At 48.3% G+C, this 17,792-nt stretch overlaps 2 protein-coding genes across 2 annotated transcripts in view; both read right to left on the reverse strand.

The window, feature by feature from the left end:
• Positions 1-2,028, reverse strand: part of LOC140421262 (chitin synthase chs-1-like) — a 48,603-nt gene extending 46,575 nt beyond the window's left edge. Inside the window, exon 1 of the mRNA XM_072505882.1 lies at positions 1,532-2,028. Coding sequence (XP_072361983.1) covers positions 1,532-2,028 — 497 coding nt within the window. The remainder of the gene's footprint in view (positions 1-1,531) is intronic.
• Positions 2,029-2,285: 257 nt separating this feature from the next.
• Positions 2,286-17,792, reverse strand: part of LOC140421322 (chitin synthase chs-1-like) — a 46,244-nt gene continuing 30,737 nt past the window's right edge. The window contains exons 5-6 of the mRNA XM_072506012.1: positions 7,723-7,902; positions 2,286-2,356 (exon numbers count right to left, since the gene is read on the reverse strand). Coding sequence (XP_072362113.1) covers positions 2,286-2,356; positions 7,723-7,902 — 251 coding nt within the window. The remainder of the gene's footprint in view (positions 2,357-7,722; positions 7,903-17,792) is intronic.

Genomic DNA, 17,792 nt, shown 5'->3' on the forward strand with positions numbered 1-17,792 from the left:
AGCAGGGCCAAAGTGCAAGTCTCACTTCTTAACCATTCAGATTTATGCACCGTGGATAGCTCGCTGGATTCCCTCAAAATCCCAGTATCGATTGTCATTTTGAACGATCGGCCCGATCACAAACTCCACAGGCTGGCCCCACTCCCCCCACAATGTAATTCCACTCCCCCTTACAGCGGTTCCCATTAGTCAACCCTCTTCAGTCCCCGACGCTGGCATTGCTAATGGTGCATTGTGCCATGGCACCTACACTCTGGCAGTGAAACCTGCGCCTGCCGTGGTGGACCCCAAGGGGGGTTAGGTGGGTCAGGGCACTGATAAGTTTCCCCTCTGCCCCTGTCAGGCTACAGATGGGGAGGACCCTAAGGATCCTGAGGATTGGGCGTATGAGGGCTGTGAGAGAGGGGATGACCCTGGATTCCTTCCCCCACTCTCTAGATTGGGGTCCCATATCTGGTCTGCCCCTTCTAGCCCTGGGCAACCTGAGAATTACCCTCAGCATGGTGATCTCAACAGGCCTCTGCTCAACAGCATCCTCCTGATCTGAGTGTGTTAAATCTAAGATAGCCTTTGCAGTCTGAATTTCTCTGCCTGACAGCTGAAAAGCAGTCCAGGCACTTCAGTGAGTAATCAAAGCAGATACACTTTCCCTTTCCTAACATCTGCTGCCTCAGACAAAACATTTTAAAATAGCAGCTGAACTCTTGAAAGGGCTTCAAATTCCCTAACAGCCTTTGAAATGCAAAACGCCCGTTGAATTTCACTGAGAAAAACCTTTCACTCGCCTGTGATTGGCAGTTTTATGGGTTGGCTTCATGAATTGCCTGTTGATCTTTCCCTTCACACTTGAAGCATCTCAAGTACATGATACAAGTACATGATCAAAGTCTTTGATACTAACCACAACATTTATAAACAGTTGTGCTATGATTGACAGCTCCTCCCCACTAGAAAAGGAACTAAGTGGATTCACTGCCTCTTTTGTAAAAGCAGAAAGTACTTACCATCTTTTGATGGGTTCTTGGTGTTCACAACATCACAAAAGTGCTTGGGCAACCTCGCACGTCGCCCATGGATTTCCTTATGTCGGGGTGGGAGCATCACGGTGGCAGGGGGGTGCGGGCGGTGGGTGGGTAGAGAATTGGGCTTCCATCCTGTTAATTATATGCTGAACATGCACTTGCATTTTCCCAATGGCGCGGGGCGGGTAGAATGCCACGGCTGGCTATGGGGAAGTGGAGAATGGCAACAGGTCAGGTGCCTGGCGCTGAATCCATCTTTCAGGGAGCGCGCAATTCTCCGCCTGATCGGGAATCCCAATCTCAGCTGCAGGGAATGGAGAACCCCGGCCTATATTATCTATTTTTGTTTTCTGTGAGGGGCAATCTAAACCAAAAAAATCAGTAACTAGCTCTGTAGTTCAGAAGTAATCACAAACACAGAGAACTGGGAAATGGTACTGTGAGCTGCTAGAAGAATTCTAGATTGAGACGACAGGAAATTATAACATTGCAAATGGAAAGCAAGTTACCTGTCTGCATATTGAGTTTGTTCCTTTTTATCCTCTTTGACTGAAAATTCAATATCCCAGCAGATGCATTTCCATTTCTTTTCATATCGCAGAAGCTGCTCAGGCTTCTTTTTCTTCTTTTTCTTCGGAGTGGCTGTTTCACGTGTGCCCCATGAAACGTTATTCATGTTTACCATGGAGTAAATTGGCAACAGCAAGTATCCACTGGGGATACAAATGATGTACAGCAGTCCATAAATAACAAGGGGGAATTCCTGGGGATGCAGCATTGCTGTTGAGACGAAGAGGATTATCATGGAGATGAAGAACAAGCTTGTCGGAGTGACAATGGTGTTTTCTTTGACCATTTCACCTAAAAGCACAGAACATGATGTTAGTAATACAGAAATAGTTCCTGGCTCATCTTTCCCACCAACAGACTGCAGGTGAATGTGTGAAAATGAGCTTATGTTCACGTGAAACCCCTCATCTAGTTGAAGAATCTCTGCTGAGGCCATTCTCCACCCATTTACACCAGAATTTTCCAATCAGTGTCTGACAAACAATGCAGGATCCCGAATGGCATGCCTAATTGTTCCTGTCCTCTTTTAGACAGACAGTTTGTTCATTTACAGGCCTGTCTAAAACTGGCACGGTGTCTAAAGTGTTCAACCCCATCCAGCCTCCCACAATTTGTAACAACTGTCCACACACTTTTCAGGCATGAAATGGGCAGATGTGAGTTTAATTTCTCCCCACAGCTTATCTTCGGAAGTCAACGGGACACTTGCTGTAATTTGGTCTCCTTCTTAAGTGGGTACTTTATTCTTTTGAATTGAAAGCTTCCTTGAAATTTAAAATAATAAACACATGAGAAAAGATGAACATAGAAATTGCTTAACGGTGCCGCACCAGGACCAATTCCGCTACATTTAAGGGGCTAGCTCCGGCGTCACGTGGAACACAATCGATTCTAATGAGAAACGGTGCGGGATTTGCAGGTTTCGCGATTGACACCCAAAGGCTGACAAACTGCAGCCGCATATAAAAAATTCTCCCCCCACATACATCATCCGAGCTAACAAGATGGCAGCGAGGAGAGCGGCCCCGAGATTCATAGACGGCATGCTGGAGACCCTGTTGGACACAGTGGCGGAGCAGCAGATGATCCAGTACTCCGACCCAGGAAGGAGGCTGCCAGCTTCCAGCATCCGTCATGCCTGGGCGCAGGTGGCAGAGGCCGTGACCGCCACCGGCAACACTGTCCGGGGGGCCAGTAGTGCCGGAGAAAACTGCACGACTCCCTCTGGGCAGCCAGAGTGCGTAGGCAGCAGTGTGCCCCTGCCACTAACCCCGTCCAGACACTTGTAACCCTACCCCCTCCAAGGACGGCCAAATCCCCAACCTGCACCACATGCGGGTACCCATACAGGCTGCCATAGTCGGACGACCTGGCCACTGAGGCCATCACCCCCCCACTGCCTGGGCTGCATGCGTCGTATTAACACTGTCGCCTTATGTGCCCCTCACCCCCAGAGAAGGCTGCGCACAACCACCGGGAGCGGCAGAAGACTGTAGGGGGACCGCTGGACCTGTGGCCCCTCACCGTGGTTGACATCGTCATCAGCCAAGTTGTCAATCCGGAAGGGATTTGTCCCCAAAGTCCACTAGAGAGCCACCCTCCCCCCACAAATCACGACCTGGCACCCCTCCCCTACCAGACTCCCCTACCGCCTCCCTAGAAACCTCTAAAACAAGAGGCACCCCCCGAGATAGAATGACCCTCCACAGAGAACCCTTGGATAGGGAGACTTCTCCAGTGACCCCCGAGATTGGGAGGCATCCACAAAGTTAAGCGCATTGCAATCACCCCCCCCCCTCTCCCCTTCACGCTCAAGTGATTTTGAAGTGCTAGCGGAAAATTGACAGCACTTATCTAACTTTGAAGTGGTTGATGTTTGTAAACACTGTGGTTTCAGAACTTCAGAGTTAATCATCCATGAAGGTAGATGATTGTAGCAAGGCTGACAGCTATCTTCGTGGAAGCTGTCAATCACAGCCCACAAAGATAAATTAATGAGTGGCTTGTAGCCAAACGATCTGAGTGGTTTAAACACAGGTCACTGCTTTTCTCTTTCTAGGAATGGACATGTTCCTCTGTCTAAGCCAGCAGGTATATTCCCAGGTGAGTGTTGCAGCAGCAGTTTTTTTCAGGCCCTTATCTAGTCTGCTCTCGAGATTCCAGAACCGGGGTCTCTTTTCTGAGGTGTCTATGGCAGGGGGGAGTGGGTTCCTTTGGTTAGGGGATATCTGGGGCAGGTGCCTTTGGTTAGGGGGTCACTGTACGGGCATCCCTTTAGTTAGGGAATCGCTGGGGTTAGAGGTCCCTTTAGTTAGAGGGTCTTGGGGGAGGGTTCCCCTATTCAGAAGTCTTGAGGTGTCCCCCTATTTGCAGTTCTAGGAGGGTCTGCCAATTCAGGGGGCCTCTGTGAGGGGGGGGGTCTCCCAATTCAGGAGATCTCTGTGGAGGGTTTCCAATTCAGGCACAATTGGGGGAGTCCAGCTATTCAGGGAGTCTCTTTGAGGAGCCCCCTATTTAGGGGGTATCTGGGGGTCCAACTCCCTTTCCAGGGGGTCTTTTGGGGGGTGCTCCTATCCAGGGGTCTCTTGGGGGCAGGTCACCCCTGTACTTGGGGGAAGGGGGAGTCCCGTAAAATCTGGGGGTTGGGTGTGGGGGGCTGCTTTGTGATGCGGGGGGCGGGTGTTCAGCTGTGGGACTTCGCTATCAGGCTGCCTGCTCAAAATGGCGGTCCTATAGCAGGATGTCCTCAGGAATCCTTCATATTCCATAATTTGCATGGCATGGGGCATTGAAATGCTTCCTGATTTGCGGTCCCAGCGGGAGCATAAATCTGTTCCAATTCACCTCCTGCAGGAGAAAATAGGGCTGGATTCACCATTTTTGAGTGCGGAGAATCTGCCGTTTTATGTCAAAAAGAAATCGCTGCCGACTCCTCACCGATCCTGCGACTGGTGAGAGGCTCGCAGCCGCGCAGCGTAAAACTCCCACGATAAAATCAGCTGGAGAATGGCTGGGTCCGTGGCTGCGCATGTGCACGCCGCCGACCTACAGTGGTCGCGCCGTAAAACATGTTGCCGGCCATGCACGGACCCAATCTGCCAGATAGTGTACCCTTGGCCACCGCCAGGCCACCCCTCACCAGTCTCCTCAGCCCTCGCGGATGCCCCCCCGGCCCAGCAGCACGGCTCCTGCTCGACTGTGGCGGCGCTGGACACAGTCCGCAGCCACCACGCCGAGTTCCCGACCGCTGAGACCACACGTCAACCACGTGTGGTCAGGACCTCAGCCCATCGGGGACAAAGCATCGGGGGGGGCCTCCAGGTGATGTGCTAATGCCATCCCAACGACGTGCAGCACGCGACACGATGACGCCATTTCGGAGGGGACGGGGGATACAAAGCCTGCGTGAAACAGGCGCCGTCCCCGATTTTGGCGTCAGAAGAGATTCTCCGTCCGATCGCAGGTTACGAAATCAGCATCAGGGAACGGTGAATCCCGCCTATAGTTTCCCAAACGGAGAATCCCGGCAGTTAGATTGTTAGTCGTTTATTTTTTTTCTATCTCTATTTGGTTTCTGATGTCTTTGCATGATAGATACTGAGATAGTGGGGTGGATTCTCCGATTTCGAGGCTATGTCCGGAGTATGTGACTTGTCTTGCAACCAAAAAAGTTGTCTCCCCCCAGTGGGGGGCTAGCAGATGCACCACATAAATATGCAGATATGGACGGAGAATTGCCGGGTCCATGGCCGCAAATGTGCATGGCGACGACCTGCAGCAGTTGCGCCGTATAACATGGCACCGGCTGCACGTGGACCCGGCCTGCCAGATAGTGCCCCTTTGTAACCCACTCGCCACCCCCGGACCACATCCCACCAGTCCCCCAGGCCCTGCTGAAGCCATCCCGGCCAGCAGAACGGCTCCCCCCACCCGCCCGACTGTTGCATCTAAATACTTCTTAAAACATACAAGAGTCTGCCTCTACCACCCTTTCAAGCAGAGAGTTGCAAACTCCCCACCACTCTCTGGCTCAAAAGGTTTATCCGCTGCCGGAGGAGGTGGTGAAAGCAGGTACGATAGAGACGTTTAAGGGGCATCTTGACAAATATATGAAGAGATGGAATAGAGGGATATGGACCCTGGAAGTAGAGAAGGTTTTAGGTTAGACGGGCAGCATGGTCAGCGCAGGGTTGAAGGGTTTGTTCCTGTGCTGTACTTTTCTTTATTTTCACATCATCTCTAAACCTCCTGCCCCTTACCTTAAATCTACGTCCCCCGTCATTTATCCCTCCACCAATTGGACAAGTTTCTTCCTGTCCACTCTATGCCCCTCACAATTTTATACATCTCAATCATGTCCCCCCTCAGTCTCCTCTGCTCCAAGGAAAACAATCCAAGTCTATCCAATCTCTCTTCATGGATAAAAATCTCCAGCCCAGGCAACATTCAAGTAAATCTCCTCTGCACCCTTTCCAGTGCTATCAGATCTCTCCTATAATGTGGATTTCTAACTGCACACAATACCCTAGCTCTGGCCCAGCCAACATTTTATACAGTTCCAGCATAACCTCCCTGCTCTGAAACTCTATGCCTCACTAATAAAGGCAAGTGTACCATATGTACCATATGTCTTCTTAATCACTGTGTCTACCTGCTCTGCTATCTTATGGGACGGGTGTACATGCACACCAAGGTCCCTCTGATCCTCGGTGCTTCCCAGGGTCCTGCCGTTTATCACGTCTTCCCTTGCCTTGTTTGTCCTTCTAAGTGCATCACCTCATACTTAACCGGAATGAATTCCATTTGCCACTAATCAGCACATCTGACCAGCCCATCTAGATCCTCCTGTAATCGAAGGCTATCTTCCTCAATATCTACCACACCACTAATTTTCATATCATCCGCAAACTTACTGATCAACCCTCCTCGATTGATATCTAAATCATTTAGATAAGCCACAAACAGCAAGAGCCCCAATACTGATCCCTGCGGGGACCCACTGGGCACAGGTTTCCAGTTGGAAAAACACCCCTCAACCATCACACTCTGCTTCTTGCCACTCAGTCAATTTTGGATCCAATTTGCGAAATTTTCTTGAATCCCGTGATACCTTCGCTATCAGTCTCCCATGTGGGATCTTATCAAAAGCTGAAGTCCAAATAGCCTACATCAAGTGAAAACAATTCCCATTCAGTTCTTTACTGGAAAGCAGGTTCAACCCACACTGCCACAATCTCCACCATGGGTAGGGCAAGGAGGCATATCTTAAATCCACCTTAAATGGAGCAGGGATCAAACCCCATGTTGTTGCCACTAATTTGATCCACACTGATCATCCAACCAAATGAGCGAACCAGTCCCCAAAGAATCGGAGTTCCTGTAGCAACATGTTTTACATTCAAGTTTTAGTCTGGACAGCGATGGTCGAGGTTCCAATTTTCTTTCCATCACATGGTTGATCAGAAATATCTCCCACTCTTACCACCTGTCATTGACTCATGTTGGAAGGATTTGCCTTTAACCTGTTTGGCTGCGTTATAAAAACTGTATTCTTGCCCATCAAATCCTGGAGTGGGACTTGAACCCAGCACTTTTGGTTCAGAGGCAGCAGCGCTACTCACTGCACCACAAGATCTCCAACGTTTCCATTAAATCTTTGGAAATAGGAATTTATTGGAAAATAACAAAGTGTGCATAAAATAAAGATTTTCATTATATTGTTAGTCCTAAAATTACTTAATTGCTCAAAAGGTAAGAGGGATACTTGGAGCACTATTAAATTAGCACAATAGTTTGGAACCAAGATAGATCAGTCACAGGCTAACTGAATGTGGAACAGGTTTGAGGGACTGAATGGCCTACTCCTGTTGTTATGTTCTTTGCATTTTTATGTTTCATTCCACTTTTTGATCTGTCAACTTTGGTTCTCAAAGGAATGCTTTGATTACAGATCTTTTATATGGTGATTCATAATAGCATGCCATATTAACTAATCAATTAATATCGACATGAAAAAGTTATCAATATTATAAGGTTTTAAACTGATTAATTTCAAAGGTTTGCATTGATGAAGTTAGTTTCTGCACAATATGAATTTTATTTCTACAAGTGTAATGAAAGAAACACTTACCAACAATGGACAGTATTGTTGCAATCATTAGAAAGGCATAAAATATGCTCATTACAGCAGCAATGGTGATCTGGGTATCTGATTTCACTTTGTAACAGATTAATAAGTAGATGGCAGGAGGCAAGATTCCAAATGCCAGAGCAGCATTTCCATTCCAACCAAATACAAAATTAAATGCTCCTGTGAAAGGTATTGTATCGTTAAAAAAAAGAACATTTGTACTATTACCTCTGGATAAATTAAATAACAAAGTTATCCTATGAGCTCTCAATTGCTAGCCTTATGTATTTAGTACTAATCCATATTTGAGATATAGGGCGAGATTCTCCGACCCCCCCGCCGGGTCGGAGAATCGCCGGGGGCTGGCGTGAATCCCGCCCCCGCCAGTTGCCGAATTCTCCGGCACCAGATATTCGGCGGGGGCGGGAATCACGCCGCGCCAGTTGGCGCCCCCCCCCCCCCCCCCCCCCCCCCCCCCCCCCCACTGCGATTCTCCGGCCCGAAGTCCCACTGCTAGAATGCCTGTCCCGCCGGCGTAGATTAAACCACCTACCTTACCGGTGGGACAAGGCGGCGCAGGCGGGCTCCGGGGTCCTGGGGGGGGCGCGGGCGATCTGGCTCCGGGGGGTGCCCCCACGGTGGCCTGGCCCGCGATCGGGGCCCACCGATCCGCGGGCGGGCCTGTGCCGTGGGGGCACACTTTTCCTTCTGCCTTCGCCACGGTCTCCACCATGGCGGAGGCGGAAGAGACTCCCTCCACAGCCCATGCGCGGGGATGCCGTGAGCGGCCGCTAACGCTCCCGCGCATGCGCCGCCCGGAGATGTAATTTCCGCGCCAGCTGGCGGGGCACCAATAGGGACAACTATTCTCACTCATTATATGAAGGGCAGCACGGTAGCATTGTGGATAGCACATTGTGGATAGCACAATTGCTTCACAGCTCCAGGGTCCCAGGTTCGATTCCGGCTTGGGTCACTGTCTGTGCGGAGTCTGCACATCCTCCCCGTGTGTGCGTGGGTTTCCTCCGGGTGCTCCGGTTTCCTCCCACAGTCCAAAGATGTGCAGGTTAGGTGGATTGGCCATGATAAATTGACCTTAGTGTCCAAAATTGTCCTTAGTGTTGGGTGGGGTTGCTGGGTTATGGGGATAGGGTGTAGGTGTTGACCTTGGGTAGGGTGCTCTTTCCAAGGGCCGGTGCAGACTCGATGGGCCGAATGGTCTCCTTCTGCACTGTAAAAAAAAAAATTCTATGAAAAGGATCGAGATTGAGAGGGCACAGTTTTCTGATCCTTATAGAGGCTGTGATGTAGAGACAGGTTTTGGACGTTGACTTTTAGTTCAGGACTTAAAGAAAATCTTGTTTCATTTTTTTGGACCTTTGCTGTACATTTGCTTTCTTCACATCCACTTTTATATCTTTGTGGTTCATAATCTCAGCAAGTTTGTTTTTCTAGTCTGTTACTTTCGTTGTTTTCCTTGTACATTCTTGGTTAATTATCTTTATACAATTATCTTTCGTGTTCTTTAAATCTTCCTCCCTCTCTTGGTTCAATTACATTTGCAATCTCAGTTGCTCTTCACAAGAGTCTTGCTGCACTCTTTGAAATGGGCAGCTTGACCATAATGATGGTTATAAAGGAGTTTCAGGTGGTTAACTTACGCATTATGAAATGAAAATCGCTTGTTGTCACAAGTAGGCTTCAAATGAAGTTACTGTGAAAAGCCCCTAGTCGCCACATTCCGGCGCCTGTTCGGGGAGGCTGGTATGGGAATTGAACCGTGCTGCTGGCCTGCCTTGGTCTGCTTTCAAAGCGAGCGATTTAGCCCTGTGCTAAACCAGCCCCAATTATTGGCATATGGTAAGTTTGCCAAATAATAATTCTAGATTAAAATAAAAGCAGAAAATGCTGGATAAACTCAGCAGAGTCTGGCAGCTAGGGGAAAATGACTATTGTATCCTACCTAAGGTTTAAGCTGGCCAAGGATAAGTACAGGGAACAATTCAGACTAACAATAAATAGGGGGAAAGGCAACTTCAGTGGGGCAAGAATGGATCGGGGTTGAATAAATTGAAATCAAATATGGGCAGGACGAATGGTAACTGAATAATGAGCTACCTTCAAAGAAGAAATGTATCAGCCACAGTCAAGATATAGTGCCAGAATAGGAAAGGGAGGGCAATCAGAACCAGAACTCCTTGGATAATAAAAATGATAGAAATTAAGACAAAGGAGAAAGAATGTGTGTTATGAAAGATATCAAGTAGAAAGTACAGTTCGGATCCAAGCTAAATATAGGTTCAGATGGGAGGTAAAAAAAAGCAAATACGTAAAGAGGGAGCGTGAAGAGATTTTACAGCTAACATAAAATGGAATCCCAAAGTGTTCCAGAGGCATGTAAATAGTAAATGGGAACTAAGGGGAGGAGTGGGGCCGATTATGGACCCAAAAGGAGATTTACGCATGGAGGCAGAGGGCATCGCTGAGATAAAGAATACCTATGGCAAGGGCTCTTTTTGCCAAGGAAGAAGTTGCTACCCAGGCCATGGTAAAATGGAGGTAATTAAGACACAAGAAGGGTTTTAAATTGATCAAGAAGATGTAATGGACGGGCTGTCTGTTCTTAAAGCCGATAAAGCACAAGACTGAATGTGAGAGTGGAAATTGAGGGGGAACTGGCCATAATATTTCAATCATCATGAAACTCTTGAGGTGGTGCTAGAGGACTGGACAATTGCAAACATTTCACTCTTGTTCAAAAAATACTGTAAAGATCATCTGACTATACTGACTGCACATTAACTAATCATGTATTAACATATACAGAGCTCACTACAGACTGTTTGAGAAAACAATTAACAAAACATGGTTAGGTCTGTCATGTGAGAGTACCTTTAAGAAATGGGTGTTTATAAATGGGTATTTTTTAAAACATAGTGTATATATGTATATAAATATCTGTAGTGAGAATACCTTTAATAAATGAGTGTTTACTACTGCAGTGATGACAGAGTGGGTAGAGCTGGGTTGTCTCAGCTTTTTACTTTTGTTTTAGGCTGTTTGCTGCAGGGTGTGTTTTAGTTTTGTTTTCAGAGCTAGATAGCTGCAGTCACAGCCAGAAGGGGTATTAGTCGGGTATTAGTCTCTCTCTCTGTAATCTAAAGACTGCAAATCGATCCTTTGGTGATTGAAAACTAATAACTGCTCTCAGTAGTGACTTTAACCTGATGTGCTTTTGTTTAAAGTTTTTTTGAAAGTCTTATGAATGTTAAAAGGACAGCTTAAGCATTACTTAGTGTTGTATTCTTTGGGGGTTGTATTTGAATTGATGGTTGCTAAGATATTCACTGTATGTTTTAAAAAGGTTAACTTGTGTTCATAGAATAAACATTGTTTTGCTTTAAAAAATACTTTTCCATTTCTGCTGTACCACACCTGTAGAGCGGGCCGAGTGCTCCTATACCACAATCTGTTAAAGGTTGTGGGTCAGGTAAACTCCATGATACACTTTGGGGTTCTCCAAACCCTGGCCCATAACAAATTAGGGGCTCGAAGGTGATAAAAGTCTTTCTATTCGATTGACTTAGTGAACTTAAAGACAGTGAGGGGTGAGAATATTGGGGTTGATTTTCAGGTGTGGTATTCTAGTTTAAGTAGGGAGAGTGTTGAGGCTCTGATGTTTTTGGGGGTGGAGACGGTCACACGCAGTACCTTATGGACAGAGACTAAAAGCAGACTGTTAGATTTGGGAAAAACATTGCAGTTAACATTACCTGACGAAATGCGAAAAGATGATGTAATTATGCCGATGGCTAAGCATTTAAAGTTGCCTGAGATACAGTTTGACTCACTGGAAATGGCAAAAGTTCAGTTACAAATTAAACAAATGGAACATGAGAAAGAATTAAAGCAGCTTGAATACGAAAGAGAGGAAAAAGAAAGAGAGAGAGCAGAAAAAGAAAGAGAAAGAGATAGAGAGGAAAAAGAAAAGGAGAGAGAAGAAAAGAGAAAAGAAAGAATAGCCTTAGCAGAACAAAAAGAAAGAGAAAGGGAGATACAGATCAGGGAAAAAGATAAAGTGTGAGAGTTTGAACTTAAGAAAATGGCCATGAAACATGACAGTCAGTTAAAATTGCCAGACGCAAGGGAAAGGTACAGTTGGATGATAGTGATGAGGATAGTGAGAAAGAGCGTCAAAGTCGAAGGCTTGGTGGGGATCTATTTAAATATGTCCAAGCATTGCCAAGTTCTGATGAGAAGGAAGTAGAAGCCTTTTTCATTTCATTTGAGAAGGTAGCTAAACGAATGAAATGGCCACAGGACATGTGGGTATTACTGATTCAAACAAAGCTGGTAGGTAGGGCTAGTGAAGTGTTTGCATCACTACCGGAGGAGGTATCTGGGACGTATGAGGAGGTGAAAAAATCCATCTTAGGTGCATATGAACCTAGTGCCTGAAGCTTACAGACAAAGGTTTCGAAATTTAAGCAAAGAATTTGGTCAAACATACATGGAGTTTGAAAGGCTCAAACAGAGTAATTTTGATAGGTGGATAAGGGCTGTGAAAATAGACTAAAGGTATGAAGCTCTCAGAGAAATTATACTTTTGGAGGTGTTTAAAACTTCCATTCCTGATGTAGTGAGAACTCATGCGGAAGAGCAGAGGGTTAAAACTGCGAGATTAGCAGCAGAAATGGCAGATGATTATGAATTAGTTCATAAATCAAAGCTTGGTTTCCGACATCAGTTTCAGCCGGTGAGGGATAGAAACTGGGGACATGAGAAATACTCAAGTGGTAAAGGTGATCTGATGGGAGATAATAAGGAGAGTGTACCTCGGACTAAAAAAGAAATCCAGGACGGTGGAAAAGAAATGAAAAATTTCAAATGTTTTCACTGTAATAAACTAGGCCATGTAAAGTCACAGTGTTGGTGGTTGAAGAAAAGCACTGGGAAGGCTGATGTGGTAAAACAGGATAAGACAATGGGGTTTGTTAAAGTGGTAAAGGAAAGCCTAAGTGAAGCAAAGGAGGGCAAAAGGTTGTACAGCCTGATCAAGAGGTGATTGATAAGAAGGTGCCAGATGTCTTTAAAGAATTTACTTGTGTGGGTAAAGTTTACTCATGTATATCAGGAGGAGCAGGTAAAGAAGTCACAATTTTAAGAGATACGGGAGCTAGTCAATCTTTATGGTAAGAGATGAGGAATTATGTGGTTTGGGAAGAATAGTGCCAGAAAAGTTGGTAATATGTGGAATTCAGGGTGAGAGGAGTTGTGTTCCATTATATAAGGTAAGGTTGGAAAGTCCAGTGAAGAGTGGTGAAGTGGTAGTAGGAGTGATAGAGAAACTATCTTGTCCAGGAATACAGTTTATCTTGGGTAATGATATCGCTGGATCGCAGGTGGGAGTGATGCCTACTGTGGTTGATAAGCCAGTGGAAAATCAGACAACTGAAATGATGAAAGATGAATATCCTGGGATTTTCCGGATTGTGTAGTAACAAGGTCGCAAAGTCACAGGTTAAGACAAGAGGAGAAATCAAAGAGTGAAGATGAAGTTGAAATGCAATTATCAGAAACGATTTTTGATCAGGTGGTTGAAAAAGAACAAGAACGGACTTCCGGTTGCGGTGATGCCTTGCTAGCCGCACGTTTCGGCGGCTCCAGCTCCGACGGACCTTCGGGCTCTTTTAAGAGCCCCAACGGGGAATTTTTTGACGACGCAACCCGGTGTGGGGTGTGTGAGAAGGGAGTCCCCCCCCCCCCAACGAAGGAGGAAAAAACCGGCGGCGGCGGCTGCAGCGCGAGGAATCATCGACCAAAGGGTCAGAAAGAGAGAAGCACAAGATGGCGGCGGAGAAAGCGCAGGCGACATGGGGGCCTGAGCAGGATGAAATTTTGAGACGGTGTGTGGAGCTGCTGAAGAGGGAGGTGCTGACCCCGATGCTACAGGCAATTGAGGGGCTCAAGGAGACACTAAAGACCCAGGAGGCAGAGCTCCGCGTGGTGGAGCAGAAGGTGACAGATAATGAGGACGAGATCCTGGGCCTGGCGGTTAAGACACAGACGCACGAGGCACTTCATAAAAAGTGTACTGAAAGGATCGAGGCCCTAGAAAACGGAGCGCGAAGGAAGAACCTTCGGATACTGGGTCTCCCTGAGGGTGTGGAAGGAGTGGACTGTGGAGCTTATGCAAGTACGATGCTGAGCTCACTGATGGGTGCTGAGGCCCCTACGGACCCCTTGGAGGTGGAGTGGGCACATCGGATCCCGGCGAGAAGACCAAAAGTGGGAGAACCACCCAGGGCGATAATTGTGCGATTTCACCGCCTTAAGGATAGAGAAGAGGTCCTGAGATGGGCTAAAAAGGTGCGGAGTAGCAGATGGGAGAATGTAGTGGTACGGGTGTACCAGGATTGGAGTGCGGAGGTGGCGAGAAGGAGGGCGAGCTTTAACCGAGCCAAAGAGGTGTTGCATAAAAGGAAGGTGAAGTTCAGGATGCTGCAGCCGTCAAGACTATGGGTCACGTATCAGGAGAGACACCATTATTTCGAGACGGCGGAGGAAGCATGGACCTTTATCAAAGAGGAGAAATTGGATCGGAACTGAGGGACTGATGCTGCAGGAAATGTTATTGTTAATGTTATGGTTGAAGTTAATTGAGAAGTAAATTGGGAAGGGGGGAGACATGGGGAAATGTGGGCGCCGGTGAGGGGGGAAAGACGGGACATAGTTGGAGAATGGGGAAGGGGAGGGGGAGGGGAAATGGAGCTGCGCCATAAGAGGCGGGTCAGGTAAAGGGATGTTCCCGCGCCAGAAAGAATAAGGCGGGAAGACAGGCGCAAGGCGGATGGGAATTCCCCACATGGGGGGGTCGAGGAGTGAGCAGGAGTAGCCGGGGTCAGTTGAAGTCAGCTGACTTACGGAAGTAATATGGGGGGAGCAATCACGCTAGAAAGAGATTTAGCGTGGGGGGGGAGGACAACTGGGTTGCTGCTGCGGAAATCCAAACGGAAATGGCTAAAGAGTGGGTGGACGGGGATGGTGTGCGACGCTGGGAGAGCGAGTGGGAGCGCGGAGGCGGGATATGGGACTGGCCTAGAGAAGGTAATGGCTAGTCGACACGGGAGGGGGGCAGGTAGCCCCCTAGTGAGGCTGATCACGTGGAACGTGAGAGGCCTGAACGGACCGATAAAAAGGGCCCGAGTGCTCGCGCATTTGAAAGGACTAAGGGCAGACGTGGTTATGCTCCAAGAGACGCACCTAAAGGTGGCGGACCAAGTTAGGTTAAGGAAAGGATGGGTGGGACAGGTGTTCCACTCAGGACTAGACGCAAAGAACAGAGGGGTGGCCATTTTGGTGGGGAAACGGGCAGCATTTGAAGCAAAGAACATCGTAGCAGATAGCGGAGGTAGATATGTAATGGTGAGTGGTAGGCTGGAGGGAATGGAGGTCGTGTTGGTTAATGTGTATGCCCCAAACTGGGACGATGCGGGATTTATGAGACGGATGCTGGGGCGTATACCGGACCTGGAGGTAGGAAACTTGATTTTAGGAGGGGACTTCAATACGGTGCTGGACCCGGGGCTAGATAGATCCAGCTCAAGGACCGGAAGAAGGCCGACAGCGGCCAAGGTACTTAAGGGGTTTATGGACCAAATGGGGGGAGTGGATCCATGGCGATTTCTTAGACCTAGGGCTAGGGAGTTCTCCTTCTTCTCCCATGTCCATAAAGTGTACTCCCGGATAGATTTTTTTGTTTTGGGAAGGTCGTTGATCTCTAGGGTGGAAGAAGCTGAGTACTCAGCCATAGCGGTTTCGGACCATGCCCCACATTGGGTGGACCTGGAATTAGGAGAGGAAAGGGAGCAGAGAACACTCTGGCGATTAGATGTGGGATTGATGGCGGATGAGGGAGTGTGTGCAAGAGTGTGGGGGTGTATTGAGAGATACCTGGAGGTCAATGACGACGGCGAGGTCCCTGTGGGAGTGGTATGGGAAGCACTAAAAGCGGTGGTCAGAGGAGAGCTGATCTCCATTGGGGCCCACAAAAGGAAAACAGAGGCCAAGGAAAGGGAAAGATTACTGGGGGAGATTTTAAGGGTGGATAGGGAATTTGCAGAGACCCCGGAGGAGGAACTGTACAGGGAGAGGAGACGACTCCAGACGGAGTTTGACCTCCTGACCACCAGAAAGGCGGAGGTACTGTGGAGGAAGGCACAGGGGAGGAGGTATGAATATGGGGAAAAGGCTAGTCGCCTGTTGGCTCATCAATTGCGAAAGAGGACAGCAGCGAGGGAGATAGGAGGAATTAGAGACGAAAGGGGAGACACGGTGCGAAGGGCAGGAAAGTTAAATGAGGTGTTCAAGACCTTTTATGAGGGACTGTATAGGTCTCAACCCCCAGAGGGAGAGGAGGGGATGCGGCAGTTCCTGGACCAATTGAGGTTCCCGAAAGTGGAGGAGCAGGAGGTGGTAGGCCTGGGGGCACCGATTGTGGTGGACGAGGTTATTAAGGGACTGGGAAGCATGCAAGCAGGGAAGGCCCCGGGACCAGACGGGTTCCCGGTGGAATATTACAGAAAACATGTGGATTTGTTGGCCCCGTTGATGGTGAGGACGTTCAATGAGGCCAGGGAAGGGGGGACTCTACCCCCGACGATGTCGGAGGCGACGATATCGCTAATTTTGAAGAGGGATAAAGATCCGTTGCAGTGCGGGTCCTATAGACCTATTTCATTATTTAACGTGGACGCCAAATTGTTGGCAAAGGTACTGGCATCGAGGATAGAGGACTGTGTCCTGGGGGTGGTGCACGAAGACCAGACAGGGTTCGTAAAAGGGAGACAACTGAATGTTAACGTGCGACGACTATTAGGGGTGATAATGATGCCCCCAGTGGAGGGGGAGGCAGAGATAGTGGCAGCAATGGATGCCGAGAAAGCATTTGATAGGGTGGAGTGGGAGTATTTATGGGAAGTGTTAAGGAGGTTTGGGTTCGGGAACGGGTTTATTAGCTGGGTTAGATTTCTTTATGGGGCTCCAACGGCAAGTGTAGTTACGGGTCGACAAAGATCGGAGTATTTCCGACTATATAGGGGAACAAGACAGGGATGCCCGCTGTCTCCATTGTTGTTCGCGATGCAATTGAACCTCTGGCCATGGCGTTGAGAGACTCCAGGAAATGGAGAGGGGTGATTAGAGGGGGAGAAGAACACAGAGTCTCGTTATACGCAGATGACCTATTGTTATACTTGTCGGACCCAGCGGGGGGGGATGATAGAGGTTATGCGAATGTTGAGGGAGTTCGGGGATTTCTCGGGGTATAGGCTAAACATGGGGAAGAGTGAATTATTTGTGATACATCCAGCGGACCAGAGTAGAGAGATAGAAGGCTTGCCTCTAAGGAAAGTGGAAAGAAACTTCCGATACCTGGGGATTCAGATCGCTAGGAGCTGGGGAACCTTGCACAGACTTAATCTGACACGGCTGGTAGAACAAATGGAGGAGGATTTCAAGAGGTGGGACATGCAGCCTCTGTCGCTGGCGGGCAGGGTGCAAGCAATTAAGATGATGGTCCTCCCGAGGTTCTTATTTGTATTTCAATGTCTCCCTATACTAATCACTAAGACCTGTTTTAATAAAATAGACAGGAGCATAACGAGCTTCGTGTGGGCAGGGAAAGTTCCGAGAGTAAGGAGGGGGTTCCTTCAGCGTAGTAGGGACAGAGGAGGATTGGCACTACCGAACTTGGGCGATTACTATTGGGCCGCCAACGTGGCAATGATACGTAAATGGATGATGGAGGGTGAGGGAGCGGCGTGGAAAAGACTGGAGAGAAAGTCCTGTAAAAGGACGGGTTTAGAGGCGCTGGTGACGGCGCCGCTACCGTTCTCACCTAAAACGTTTACCACGAACCCGGTGGTGGCGGCAACATTGAATACCTGGGGACAGTGGAGGCGACAGAGAGGGGTGCGGGGAGCCCTGGTGGGGTCCCCAATCAGGAACAACCATAGGTTCGCCCCAGGAAGAATGGATGGAGGATTTCAGAGCTGGCACCAGTTGGGAAT

This window comes from Scyliorhinus torazame, chromosome 1, assembly GCF_047496885.1.
Source record: "Scyliorhinus torazame isolate Kashiwa2021f chromosome 1, sScyTor2.1, whole genome shotgun sequence".
Classification (NCBI taxonomy): Eukaryota; Metazoa; Chordata; class Chondrichthyes; order Carcharhiniformes; family Scyliorhinidae; genus Scyliorhinus; species Scyliorhinus torazame.